The sequence below is a fragment of the Loxodonta africana genome, chromosome 2 (assembly GCF_030014295.1).
Source record: "Loxodonta africana isolate mLoxAfr1 chromosome 2, mLoxAfr1.hap2, whole genome shotgun sequence".
Classification (NCBI taxonomy): domain Eukaryota; kingdom Metazoa; phylum Chordata; class Mammalia; order Proboscidea; family Elephantidae; genus Loxodonta; species Loxodonta africana.
The window spans coordinates 161,415,653-161,430,050 of NC_087343.1; the positions used below are offsets into that span (position 1 = coordinate 161,415,653).

Genomic DNA, 14,398 nt, shown 5'->3' on the forward strand with positions numbered 1-14,398 from the left:
TACTATCTCTACCTTTTCCAGTCTGAAAAATCCAGGACCAGCCTTCTGGGGACTCAGAAGTGACCACACAGGCAAGAAGTGAAAAGGGTCAGAATGCACACAGGCTAGATACGTATGGATGAAAAACATTACAATGCAGAACCATAAATGCAGCATAGAGGCAAAGAATGCAGCTGGAGGGGTGGGTCCTTATCTTAGTGGTTTAGACAATGCTAGGCTATTTGTATAGGGCTCTTCTTCTGGCATTCCCTTGCTAGTCCAACTTCACTCATTGTTGTGGCAGGGCTCATACTCTGGCCAGAAAAGTACCAGGGACAGACACATAGAGTTGAACATTCTGATACAGTTTGGAAAGGTCACTATGGAGAGCCAAGCCAAGTCCTGGATGCTGCCCGAGCACAGAGTGGTCTACGGGATGGTCAGATTGCATTGTCTGCGTCTGCTGAAGTTCTAGCAACCAAATGCCTACCTGCCCTTTCTGAGCCAGAGTCGCTTCCAGATCTTCAATTTTGGCTTTATATCTTAGCACCTCTGCTTGGAGCTGTTCTTGGGCCTGGTGAAATTAAAATTCCAGAACTGAACAAGTAAAATGATAATGCTTATTTTTCCCCCTCCCCTGCACATCCCTAGAATTTAAACCAAAAAGGAAAAAAGAATTTTCTTATGACAAAAAAAAGAATCTTTGTAAACTAACTTTTGTGATCCAAATTCTTCCTTAAATATTCAGTGGCTCGCTTTATCATCAGGCTAAAGTTCAAACTCCTTAGCTTGGCATTCACAAACTTCCATTATATTTCCAATCTTTTTCCACTAATCTTAAACACAAAGTTTAAGATTAGTGGAATGGATGGGAAAGATGACAGTATAGGATACAAAGTTAGCTGTGAAAGATTGGAAAAATTCTGGAGAAACAAAATGGGAGCAGTCTTTCCAAGAGTGGAATTGGTTCCCCCTTATCTTCTGGTGATCTCCTTGTTTCCTAAATATGTCTCGTAACTCTCCACATCTCTCTTTGAACCAATTCCACTCTTGGAAAGACTGCTCCCATTTTGTTTCTCCAGAATTTTTCCAATCTTTCACAGCTAACTTTGTACCCTATACTGTCATCTTTCCCATCCATTCCAGCTCATGATAATCCCAGCCGTCTCTGAACTCACAAATATGTCCTCATCAAACCAATGAGTTTAGAGATCACCAACCAATGATCTTACAGATGAAGAAACAGGCCCCAAGTGGGTTTGAATAATATTTCCCAAAGTCACAGAGCCTTTATTGTCTCTACCACTTTCTTGGGCTTAAATACTTAGGGAACATTAAAATACAGACATAATACAGAGATCTCCCTCCTTAGATTATAGGCAGCAGGACTGGGCATGATTTCAAACACTGCTTTTTTGATAGTATTCAAACACATACGATAACTCAAATACACAGAAATATAAAAATCATATAAGTAACCTACATACCCACCAGCGAATTCTGTAAAATATTAATATATTTCCATATTTAATAAAATTTTTTTTTTTTTTATATTAGACACATTATGCTAAAATACAGTTAAAAGCCCTATGTACCACTTTAGAGCTTCCCAAAGTTAACCACATTCCTGAATTGGATATTTATTTTTCCTGTGCATGATGGTATATGTAGGTGTGAGTAGCCATTAAATTACATATATATATACACACACACATATATACATATATATACATATATATGTATATGTAACTGCATATACATATATATGTGTGTATATATACATATACACACATATACATATATATACACACGCACACGTAAAATACTGTTTTGAATGCTTTTAAGCCTTATATAAATGTACCATACTCTATATGATAAGTTATTGCATCTCTCAAATCATACTCTACATGAGTTTTTGCTTTTCTCAAACAACATACTCTTTGAGATAAATCCTTGAGATTTATCTCTGTTGATATATTTAGCTCAAGTTCACTTATTTAACTGCCATTTGGTATTCCACTGTATATATTTAAAAAAAAAAAAAAAACAGTTGCCATCGAGTCAATTTCAACTCATGGCAACCCCAGAGTATCAGAGTAGAATTATGGTCCATTGGGTTTTCAATGGCTGATGTTTCAGAAGTAGATCACAAGGCTTCTATTCTGAGGCATTTCTGGGTGGACTTGAACCTCCAACCTTTTGCTTAGCAGCTGAGCATGATAACCATCTGTATCACCCAGGGACTCCTCTATTGTATGAAGTTATCGCAAATTATTTATTCATTCTAGTACTCAAAAACACTAAGATAATTTGCATATCTTTTGCTATTATAAACCAAGCTGCAATGTATTCTTGAACGTGTCTAGGTATGTATGTAAAAGTTACTCTAGGTGTGTTTCAGGCAAGAAAATGCTAGCTCATCATATGTGTACATCTTCAATTTTACAATTAAATAATGCCACTCTCCAAAGGGATGAAACAATTTATACTTTTTCTAGTCATGTATGATGGTTCACAGTATCCCATGTCTCTCCAAAACTCAGTATTGTCAGATATATCATTTTCTGCCAATGTGACAGAAATTTGTCAAGTGTAAATATTTCATTGCTATTTTAGTTTGTGTTTCCTTGATAATTAGTAAACATGAGTACTTTTATATGCTTATAAGCCTCTTCAGCAAATTGTTTTTTATATTGATTTGCTTATTTTTCTCTTAGGTCAGCTTTCTCCATAAAATATTCCATTTCTCCTAAATTAATTCTTTAGTATCATATGTCTATCCCTTTAAATATGTCTCATAACTCTCCACATCTCTCTTTGAACCAATTCCACTCTTGGAAAGACTGCTCCCATTTTGTTTCTCCAAAATTTTTCCATTCTTTCACACCTAACTTTGTAGTCCATATTGTCATCTTTCCCATCCATTCCAGCTCATGACAATCGCAACCGTCTCTGAACTCATGAATATGCCCTCATCAAACCAATGAGTTTGGAGATCACCAACCAATGATTTTACAGATGAAGAAACAGGCCCAAGTGTTTCTTACGTATTTATCTGTGTCTGGATTGACTCGAGTAGAGGGTTGAATAAAATCAGCAATGATAGGTATTCTTTTCTTACTCTTCATTTAAGGAGAATACTTCTGTGAACTATTTAATATTGTACTCAACCTTATCAGCCTAAAAAAAAGTCTGTTCTTAACTTTGCTAATATTTCTGTAAACTTGGAATGGGTGTTGACTATAATCTATTTTTTTTTCTTGTTTTCTATTGAAATGATTATATGTTTCCATCCTTTAGTAAATTACAGTGAATTCACATTACTGGATTATTGAATGTTGAATCATATTCATTTTTAGGAAAATCTAAACCTGATCACAGAGTGTGTATGTGTGTTTTAACATACATTAATAAATTTTATTTGTTAATACTTTCTTTAGGATTTTTGCATCTATATTCATAAGTAAAGGTGACCTTTAATCATCACTGTGCTCTCCATTTGTAGTTTTTATATCAAGTTTATAGTTGCTTTATAAAATAAGCTGGGAAGTATGCCCTCCCCTCCTTATATCTGCACTATCAGGACGACTTTGCATAACATTAGTATTATCTGCTCCTTGAGTATTTGGCAGAACTCAACTATAAAACTCTCTAAGAATAGAATTTATTTTGTGGGCAGATATTTATCTAGTGGTTAAATTTATTTGTTATAGGTCTAGTCAAAGTACCAAGAATTTTTAAATTAGATTTTGTAGGGTTTTTTTTTTTTTTTAGAAATTAGTCTGTCCATGTAAATTCTCAATTTTATTGGTACAAAATTTTTCACAATATTCTCCTTTTTAAATAATCCTATTATTTTTAGGAGTTATAGCACCCTTTCCATTCCCAATAGTTTTGTATCTTTTCCATATTTCTCTATCTTTCCAGAAATTTTCTATTTTATTAAAATTTAAAATCACCTAGCTTTTGTTTTCACTGATGATCTTTCATCTGTGTTGTCTGTTTTTGCTCTTCTACTTTCTTAGAATTTACTCTATTATTCTTTTTCTAACACCTTGACTTATGTTAGTTAATTCTGTTCAGATTTTTTTTTTTTTTCCACTTTAATGACCATAGATAGTGCTTCTAAGTTTTCTATCATTTTTGTTAGACGGGGAAATCAAATGAGAGAAATTGGATTGGTTTCTGCATTATTGCCTTTCCAAAAAATTAAAAAGGACTTATGCTATTATTTTAGCTGCCCAATGCTATGTTGGTAAGAACACTTAGTAAATATTGATAATGAAAACCAAAAATATTACAGTATTAAAGCATACACATGAAGGCATAAACGTACACCCCTTTCAGAAAAATCTTGACTAATTGCTTGCCTGTTTACTCCAAATCACAGTGTTTCTTTTTAACACGTTTACTCACTTTGTGTGTGTGTGTGTGTGTGTGTGTGTTACCATAAAAATATATAACTGTGAAATCTGTCCTTTTTTACTAAATAAATAACAGGAGTTCTTATAACACTTCTCAGCATACTGCACCCTCCAAAAAGTGAGTGGGAGAAAAATCACCAGATGATCACGCCCTTCTCTCAGTCTATGTAAATTAATCTTTGAGATATTTACTGCATGGTGGTTGAAGCTCTAGAGTCAGAGGGACTACGTTCATATTCTTGCTCTGTGACCTTAGGTAAAAAGGTTAACCTCACTGAACAACATTGAACTCCTCCTAAGCTATTACTTCCTATTCTGTAAAAAGGGAGATAACAATAGTATCTACTTCATAGAGCTGTTTTAGGTTAGCATGAGGTAATGTGTGTAAAGTACTCAGATCAATGTCTTGAACACAGCCAACACTCACCAAGTGTTAAGTATTACTATTATGTGTGCTTCTTTTTTTTGAAATAGGTTTATGAGGGGCAGTTGTGACACAGTGCAAAGAACATTTGACTCAGTAAATATCCGAATTGGAATCCTAACTTTGTCACTTACTAGCTGTGTTATCTTGATCAATTCAGTTAACTTCTCTGAGCCTCAAATTCCTCTTTCATAAAATACCTGCCTTTGAGGGTTGTCACTAGGATTAAATGAGATATTATCTGAGAAAATTCTTGGTAGGCTGTCAATAAGCATTTACTGCGTGCTTATTAACTAAGAAAAGAAACTGGCTAACCATTGCCTTTGAAAGATAAAAGCTCTTTCTCCAAGCAAGAGACTAAAAAATGGATTGCCAAAATTCAATATGGTCTAGCTTTGAAAATGTAAGTTTTCAAATAGCAAGAATAAGAACTGTATACTCAACTATCTTTAAAGGAATAAAACCATCGATCTAAGTTGGTTCTAATGTTTCTAGATCCAAGGTTTGTTGACATAAAAGATACAACAATTCAAAGGCAGCAGAAGAGAGAATGGTATGGGAAAGCTATCCTATTGATATTGTTATGTCCATGGTACTTTAATGGTGCGACTGCTACAAGTCAATTGTGCACTAACCTTGGCTTCCCTTTCAGCATCGATGATGCCTCCAGTCTGCTCCTGCAGGAGGGCATATGCTCTTTGGAGGGCCTGGTACTCTTTTGTTAATTGTCGAAATCTTAGCTCAGATTCTTCAGCTGCTAAACTCTAGAGTTTAAGAAAAGACCAAAAATAATTATGCTATGTTCAGGTCCTTTGTTCAAGGTGAAATATTAACATTTGTCCACTTTTTAAAGACACGTGAATGGTTAGTTCGATTTTGCATTCTGTTTGATTTCATTTTAACTCGAAAGTGTGTGTACGGATACAAATATTGTAACAATTTCAAGATGTACACTGTAGAAATACTTGTTTATTTTTTAAAAAAAGCATTTGCTTACTTATACATCTCTGATTATTACCCATTTGGGCTTGGATTTTAGTCAATTTTGAATCCAAATTAGAAGAACTGATACTCACATTTTGGATTCAAATTCATAAGAAATGATACTTAGAATTTTAATCTTACTTTTTTGTCAGTACACTCATATAGAGCTACTTCCCCTGATAAATTATAAAAAAACATAGTTTTACAGATTTAGGGGTCAAACTTTAGAGCATAACAAAATCACCCAGGGAATTTTATGAAAAATGCCAATTTGAGGGGGGAGGACTCCACCTTCAAGATCCTGAGTGAGAAGCTGTGTGATAGGGTCCGGGGATTTTCATTGTAACTCAACTCCCCACATCATTCCGATGAAGGTAGACCACAGAGCACACTTTGCTAAACACTATCTTAGACTGTATCCAAAAGCTTTTGAAGCTTATTCTTTGGTTCACACCTTCCCTAAATGAAGTATTTGGGGGCAGTATCTTTTATTTTGAAAAAAAGTCTTCAAGTTACAGACATGAATTGTAGAGAAGTTTCTAAAAGAGTTGTCTGACATAGGTGAAGCTATTTTCCAAGGGGTAACAAAGTTAGGAGCAGTCTCAAAATCGGTCACTATTATCAGATCACTCTGTGTTGTTCATGAAGGAGACAAAAAGTGAAATCATTTTCTTCCCTTAAAAAACAACCTGATGACAATATCACAAAAGACTAAAGAAGTGGAAAAGCTTACTTCATCCAAGTCATCATCAGGAGTAGCCGGTGTTCGGTCTGTTCTAAATGAGGCCATGGATGATGTCTCTGAATCCATGGAGTCTTCATCATAGCCAATAAATGGGTCCAAAACAGGTCGCTGATGGAGGGAAATACATATTGACTACCACAAATCAAACTGGAATAAGCTGGCATCCTACTAAAACACTATCAACTAGCATTAAGTGTAAACGATCATAGACGACATGAATTCATGAATGCTTCTTTGATGAAATGAAAATATCAGTCATGAGCATAAAAATTTCAAGAAATGTTTCACTTGTGATATGTTCAAGGGAAATTCATTAATACTTGGCTATCTTCATGGAAATACTGGAGCTTTTTTAACATTACATTTTATTCTATGAGTTTATGTAATCTAGGCTTGCTAGTATTTAAAATATGATCAAGCAACTCTGCAAGCCTGGGCATCTATATGAAATGAATTTTCAGATCTTAAGTCTCATCATCCAATTTTATATCCAAATTGAAAAATGTATTTGGAAAAGGACAAAAATCAAAACAAACAGAAAAACTAAAAAACAAAACTTTCTGAATTCTAAGAGGCTATACAGACATTGGCAGGATGTATCATTATCACTAATATTTTCAAAGCTAAATATGAAAATATATTAATCAGCTATAAGGTGGGCACAAGACTGTAACTTTATTCAGTAGAGACATCAACTCATACGTATCCCTTGGATGCTTTTAGAGTATGAATCTCTAATTTGTCAGATAATTCTTTCTACATCAAACCTAGTGGCTTCTCTATTCAGAGAAAGACACCTGGTAAAACTCATTAAATCAGACCCTTATAGGTTAAAATCCACAGCACAATCATTTTTGGACTTCTGAGAAGTGACAAGAGAAGAAACTCTCTTCTAGCAAATAAAGCTCATGGTTTGCTGCAGTTCAGGAACATATGATTTATCACATCTTTGCCAGAAGATTCTTTGGCAAGGCTCACCTCTTTGGCTATGTTTGTAGCAAATGCATGATAACCTAGTTTTCTCATTACCTTAATTGGCTTGGAACTTCTTCTATGCTTTCTCCTACGAATGAGCTTTTCTCGGTCCTGGAAAACAAATTAAAGGACTTTTCAGATCTAGAGTTGGTACATATTCCCCGAGAGTTGTTTTTCCCTTTAGGGATATTTCTGTTTAAAGTAAGATTAAGTTTTATAAATCTTGGCAAATTTTGAGTTTGATACTTAAGTATTGCCAAAGTAAGAATATTCTGTTGCTCATCTACGTGGATCTGAGAGCCTGACAACTGGAAATGCTCTGTGTTAATCTAATCAGAACCCTTTGTTTTATATTGGAAAATAAACCAGCTCTGAAAATAATTACTCTTATTCCCCCAAAGCACACTCCTTCCATTTTCACAGACCCCAAATTACTTTAAGTGTTGAAAAAGAGAACATTTCACAATTATGTAAAACTTCATTCTTTTCATTAATAATTTGAAAGGCATTAAGGGCTACTTTTGACTCTTCTTGGATCCCCTCTCTTCCTTGAAGGTGGGAACAAAGGATCTACTTGTTCTCCTGAGTCATCTAACCTTTTTTTTGTTTGTTTGTTTTTGATTCTCATCGGAATTTTCTGGCACACTAAAAGAATACCTAGAAATAATTATGGATTTCTTGATTCCTTACTGTTACAAATAGAGATACTCTTGGATTTAGGGATTGATCCACACAGTACTCCATGCAATTACTGTATCAAGTAAGAGGGAACACAGATCACTTATGTCTCTCTGAAAGCTTGGTCGATATGCCTCAACAACTGAAAAATCTATAAGAAACCCAGAGCTTAATCTCAAGATGCTCAAAGCAAGACAAATTCCTGGACTAGTACATCTGTGAGATGTGTGAGTTATCAAGGACATGGAAGTGGAGTGAAGGGCACAGAGTCTCAGGAGACCACATTTGATAAATAATCTAGCATAATTAAGTCAATGGGGTTTAAGTTTTTCACCTTTATGTGTGAAAATATTTTGATCATGTGAGCTCAACATATCTGAAATTTTAAAATTTATACATTATATACTTAGATTATCCTCTTAAGGTATATATTATATACTCAACATAGACATTTTTAAAAGGGTGAACTATAAATAATTATACACAGAAGTTATAATATTTCCTTCCCTCAATGACAATGAATCCACTTGCTTACCCTACTCTGAAGACCATTGCCTAAAACTCCCCATCACTAGTTCCCAACTCTTTAGGTCTTGGCTTGGTCCTGAAGTGCAAGGGACCATACGTGTCATTGACAGAATAAAGAGAGACACAGAGTGGGAAACCCAAAGGCATCTAGAGGACTTAGTCCATCTTTGTTGGTAAAACATACCTTGGCCAGATGCAAATGGGAGTAATAACTACCTACTTTAAAAACCGAAGACCAAACCCTGTGCCCTCGAGTCAATTCCAACCCATAGCAGTTCTATAGGACAGAGCAGAACCGCCCCATAGGGTTTCCAAGGAGCAGCTGGTGGATTCAAACTGCTGACCTTTCGGTTAGCAGCCAAGCTCTTAACCACTGCACCACCAGGGCTCCTTACCTACTTTGGCAGGTACTAGAATATCGGTCAGAAATGCTAAACTGGAATTTTAGCTCTGTTATATAATTGTGCTGTTGTTCTTTCAACAATTATTTATTAAACTGTGACTATGTGTTAGACATTGTACTAGGTGTTAGGGTACAAGGAGCACACGGTCCTGTCATTGTAGACAAAATACTTGATCTCTGAGCCTCAGGATCATACTACTGGAGGGCAATTAAACCATACACACACAGAGACCTTACCTACCTACTTACATAACAATGCATTTGGAAGTTCTTTATAATATGCTTTGCAGTTAGTATGTTATCAAATTAGTTAACAAAGGGATATAATTAAAAAGGTATAATGTAGTTTAATAATATAATATAATTTTGGAATACAGTCTCTTGAACATATTTACATCTTGAATATATGAACTTGGGTGTCTGGGGGCTAATTCAAAATTATTAAGTGCTTCCAGCATATGTTGATTTATTGCCTACTTGTCCTTGGAAACAGCTTAGCATTTACAGATTGATCAAGACCTACCCTTGTGAGCTCATCAATGATGTTCTGTTGCTCAATGACCTGAAGCTTTAAAAACTCTGTCTCTTGTTCTTCGTTAGCTTGGTCGAGGTCATTCAGAGATTTTAATTTCTTCAAGGGTGGGTGGGATGTTATTTTTTCTCTCTGAATTTGAGCGAAACAATATTGGAAAAGAAGAAAATACAGGTAAAGGCTTTTAAAGACCATGAACTTTAGTTGTTAACATAAAATATTTGTCAAAACTGTATGAAGCTGCAGCAAGATTTGGAAATAGCCCTCCTAGAATACATATGCTCCAACCCAAACCCTCAAATATATCTGCTATAATAAGTCAAAATCACTGGGGATTGTTTGAAGATCTGCATAGCTGTGTAGTCTGTTAAGAAGTACATTTAAGCATATCATTTGTCCATGCATAATACAAGTGATGGTATCAATTTCCCAACTATTATGCTAGACCTTCGAAGGGGAGTGGCACCCACCATGCAGCTCTGTAAAGAGCATGTTAGGGAAATTCTTGGAAGGAGATTTGTGTGGCTGAGGAGCTATGCTGAGGCTTTGCTTCTCCAGTTCCAGGCTTTTGGAGACTGTGCAGATTCCAGAAGCCCTCCAACTGTTTGGCAAATTTAGAAACCCCATTTTTTTAATAAAATTCAGAGCAAGCAAGCTTCTCTTGCTTTCTTTTTTAAAGGCTCCTTGCTTATGTAACAGGAAACCCAAACTTTCATAAATAGCACTGTGTTTTAAAAATGCGCTGAGGAAGAACAGTAAGTCAGGCTACTGGAGTAATACAAAGAAGGAAGCTGCAATCCTGCAGAAGCTGTGATACACACCATTTCTAAATTTTCCTTGGTAACGGCTTTTAGTTTTTCTTCCATCCGCTGCAAAGACACCACCAGTTCATCATTTCTCTTGGCGAGGCACTTGTTCCTCTCCAGGAGAGGTTTACATTGTTTTTCAGTTTCTCGTACACGTTTTAACTAGGAAGAAAGAAGTTACAATTTGTCTCTGGTGTTTGTGGGGGATGTGGGGAGAGGGGAAGTGAACGGTGGGGGAGAAAGCATATCTTGTCCGCTTTACTATGTGCCTCAGGGCTGACCAGTGACATTTCAATCCATTCAATTGCCTGATTGCTTTGTTTTCAGTTTCCACTAGTGTCTTCATCACAGTTTTCATCACCCTGTATCAGTGTATCACCTTAAAGGAGTTGCTGCAGACATAGTGCTTATGGAAAAGCTCACTAACGGTAATTGCTCTCCTTTCTCCCCCTTGCCTCCTCCACCCCAGTTACCTCACTGTGCTCAGCCCCAATCTCAGGCTTGCTCACACATCTCCTTCAACCAGGAATGACCTTTCATTGGCTCAGAGAGATAGATGGGCTCATCAGAAGCACACAGTCACTAAGTAATGCAATCAGGACCTGAATCCAAGCCTCACTGGCTCCAAAGCCCGTTCTTTTCAGCAGAGATTTTGCCAAGTCTCCCAGTTCATGCTAAGGCTGTTTATTTTTAAGGAAGTTTTATTGAAGGAAAAAAAACACACACACACACAACACAAATTTGAAATTATATTTGTATTTAAGAACATCTAATTCTCACTAAGCTAAGGAAAAGTATGATTATATTGTTAACCAGTTGCCATCAAGTAGAGTCTGACTCGTGGGACTCCATGTGTACAACTGCGCTCCACAGAATTTCCAAAGGCCGAACAGCTGGTGTTTCAGAAGCAGATCTCCAGACCTTTCTTCCAAAGCACCTCTGGGTACACCCAAACTGCCCACATTTCAGTTAGCAGCTGAGCACATTAACTGCACCATCTAGAGATGGCAATTACATATTTTTGTCATTGTTAGTTGCCATCGAGTCAATTCCAACTCATGGTGACACCATATGTGTCAGAGTAAAACTGCTCTCCAGGCCTGTCTTCCAACACACCTTTGGGTGGATTCAAATCACCAAGCTTTCGGCTAGTAGTTGAGCGCTTAACAATTTTCACCACCCAAGGACTTCTACAACTGCCCCATAGAATTTTCAAGGAGCAACTGGTGGATTTGAACTGTCAACTTTTCAGTTAGCAGCTGAGCTCTTAACCACTGCACCACCAGGGCTCCGTTATATTGTTGCCTACCCACAGTTAAGAGTGACCATACACTCCAGTTTTCCCAGTTAGTCTAAGGCAGGGTTTCTCAACCTTAGTACTATTGACATTTGGGGCCAGGTATTATTTGTTGTAGGAAGCCATTCTGTGCATTTTAGGGTATTTAGCAGGATCCCCAGCCTCCACCCACAATACGCCTGTAACAACTCTCCCAGTTGTGACAACCAAAAGTGTCTCCAGACATCGCCAAAATTACCCTCAGTTTGAGAACCACTTGTCTAAGTTTATGAATGTCTTGTGGTAATTTTATTAGTATCCCCTCTCATTTTCAAAAGTCTCCCATTTGGATGATATATTTATTGGATGATATATTTATTTTATGGTCACCCTACACAAAATGGATTTCCTTTTTTAAATTCTTCTGTTCAGTCTTTTCACAAGAATGATTCTCAATGCATGAATGTATTGGGTGGTGGAGGAGGGCAAAGCAAGGCAAGAAAGGAGCATATCAGAAATACCTGAAAAATTTTAAAAGCTTTTCTAAAGCACTTACTCATGCTTTCGAGAGTCTAACATTTTGGTGAGTCCTGGGGTAGGAAGCTCCCACTGTGATTCTCAAACTGCAGTCCCCAACTCCATCCCCATCTCCATTTGAAAACTCCCATTTTATATCTAAGGCCAAGATGGGATTTATTTTGCATAAAATAAATCCTCAGTTACTGAGCTTTAGTGCCTAAAGCATTAGTATTAGATATTGAATACATATAAGCACAAATAAATTATTTTACTAAGTAAGTTTACTCTTTTAGACTTTGTCTCTTTTCTGAGGGTCAATGACATGTGTTTTAAATATTTTTTAATTTACTTAATCATGCTATTTATAGAAAATAAAGCCAAGCACAAAGAGAAAGAAATACCCATAATTCTACCATACGGTACACCAATAACAACTGTCCTATAATATTTAATAAAATCTTTTTAAAATATATACCTGAAAAAAATTTGAGATAGTTCAACTAATATCAAACAACTTTAAGTCAATGAGTATTACTAGAGGTAAGAAAAATACTTCATAATGATAAGAGAGTCAATATACCAAAAACAAACATAAATCTTAATTTTTTTTTAAATTGTGCTTTAAGTGAAAGTTTACAAATCAAGTCAGTCTCTCATACAAAAACTTATACACACCTTGCTATATACCCTAGCTGCTCTCCCCGTAATGAGACTGCACACTCCTCTTCACCCTGTATTTCCCATGTCCATTCAACCGGCTGCTGTCCCCCTCTGACTTCTCAGTTTGCCTCCAGATAGGAGCTGCCACATAGTCTCATGTGTCTACTTGAGCCGAGAAGCTCACTCCTCACCAGTATCATTTTATGTTTTATAGTCCAGTCCAAACCCTGTCTGAAGAGTTGGCCTTGGGAATGGTTCCAGTCTTGGGCTAACAGAGGGTCCCTGGGGTCATGACCTCTGGGGTCCCTCCAGTCTCAGTCAGACCATAAAGTCTGGTCTTTCTATAAGAATTTGAGGTCTGCATCCCACTGTTCTCCTGCTCCATCAGGGATCCTCTGTTGTGTTCCCTGTCAGGGCAGTCCTTGGTGGGATGTAGAATATTTTCTCAATACATTTTGTTATGCCAATTGACCTAGATGTCCCCTGAAACCATGGTCCCCAGGCCCCCATTCCTGCTACTCTGGCCTTCGAAGTCTTTGGTTGTATTCAGGAAACTTTGCTTTTGGTTTAGTCCAGTTGTGCTTACCTCCCCTCTATTGTGTGTTGCCTTTCCCTTCACCTAAAATAGTTCTTGTCTACTATCTAATTAGTGAATATCCCTTCCATCTCTCCCCACCCTCGTAACCATTGAAGAATGTTTTCTTCTGTGTTTAAGCTTTTTCTTGAGTTCTTATAATAGTGGTCTCATACAATATTTGTCCTTTTGTAACTGACTAATTTCACTCAGCATAATGCGTTCCAGATTTATCCATATTAAGAGATATTTCACAGATTCACTGTTGTTCTTAATTGTTGCGTAGTATTCCATCATGCAAATATAACATAATTTACACAAATTTAATTTATATGCATTTAATAACATAACCTCAAAAATTTTAGAGTAGTATTGGCAGAACTAAGAAGAGAAATAGACAAAGCCGCTTGTTGAACAAGCAGACAAAAATATCAGTAAGGCTATGCTGTTGTTGTTGTGTGCTGTCAAGATGATAGGCTATAGAAGATTTTAAATAAGACCATTAACCAACTGGAAACCCTGGTGACATAGTGATTAAGAGCTATGGCTTCTAGCCAAAAGGTTGGCAGTTCGAACCCACCAGGTGCTCCTCGGAAACTCTATGGGGGCAGTTCTACTCTGTCCTATAGGGTCACTACGAGTTGGAATCAACTCCACGGCAGTGGGTTTGGTTTTGGTTATTAACAAGCTTGACCTAAACCACATCCAGTTGTAGCCTATACCTTCTTTTCATGTGAACATAGAACATTCCTAAAATTGACCATATGCTGGAATCAGAAAGTAAATCTCAAAAATTTTTAAAGAAATAAAGTAATAAAAGGGTATTTTCTGACTGTAGTGGAATTAAGGTAGAAATTAATAACAAAAAGATGGATTAAAGAAGAAATCAGG

At 36.5% G+C, this 14,398-nt stretch overlaps 1 protein-coding gene across 1 annotated transcript in view; it reads right to left on the minus strand.

Moving 5' to 3' along the window:
- Positions 1-14,398, minus strand: part of JAKMIP2 (janus kinase and microtubule interacting protein 2) — a 58,728-nt gene that overhangs the window by 23,082 nt on the left and 21,248 nt on the right. Inside the window, exons 5-10 of the mRNA XM_064279706.1 lie at positions 10,494-10,640; positions 9,664-9,804; positions 7,586-7,642; positions 6,545-6,664; positions 5,463-5,591; positions 470-553 (exon numbers count right to left, since the gene is read on the minus strand). Coding sequence (XP_064135776.1) covers positions 470-553; positions 5,463-5,591; positions 6,545-6,664; positions 7,586-7,642; positions 9,664-9,804; positions 10,494-10,640 — 678 coding nt within the window. The remainder of the gene's footprint in view (positions 1-469; positions 554-5,462; positions 5,592-6,544; positions 6,665-7,585; positions 7,643-9,663; positions 9,805-10,493; positions 10,641-14,398) is intronic.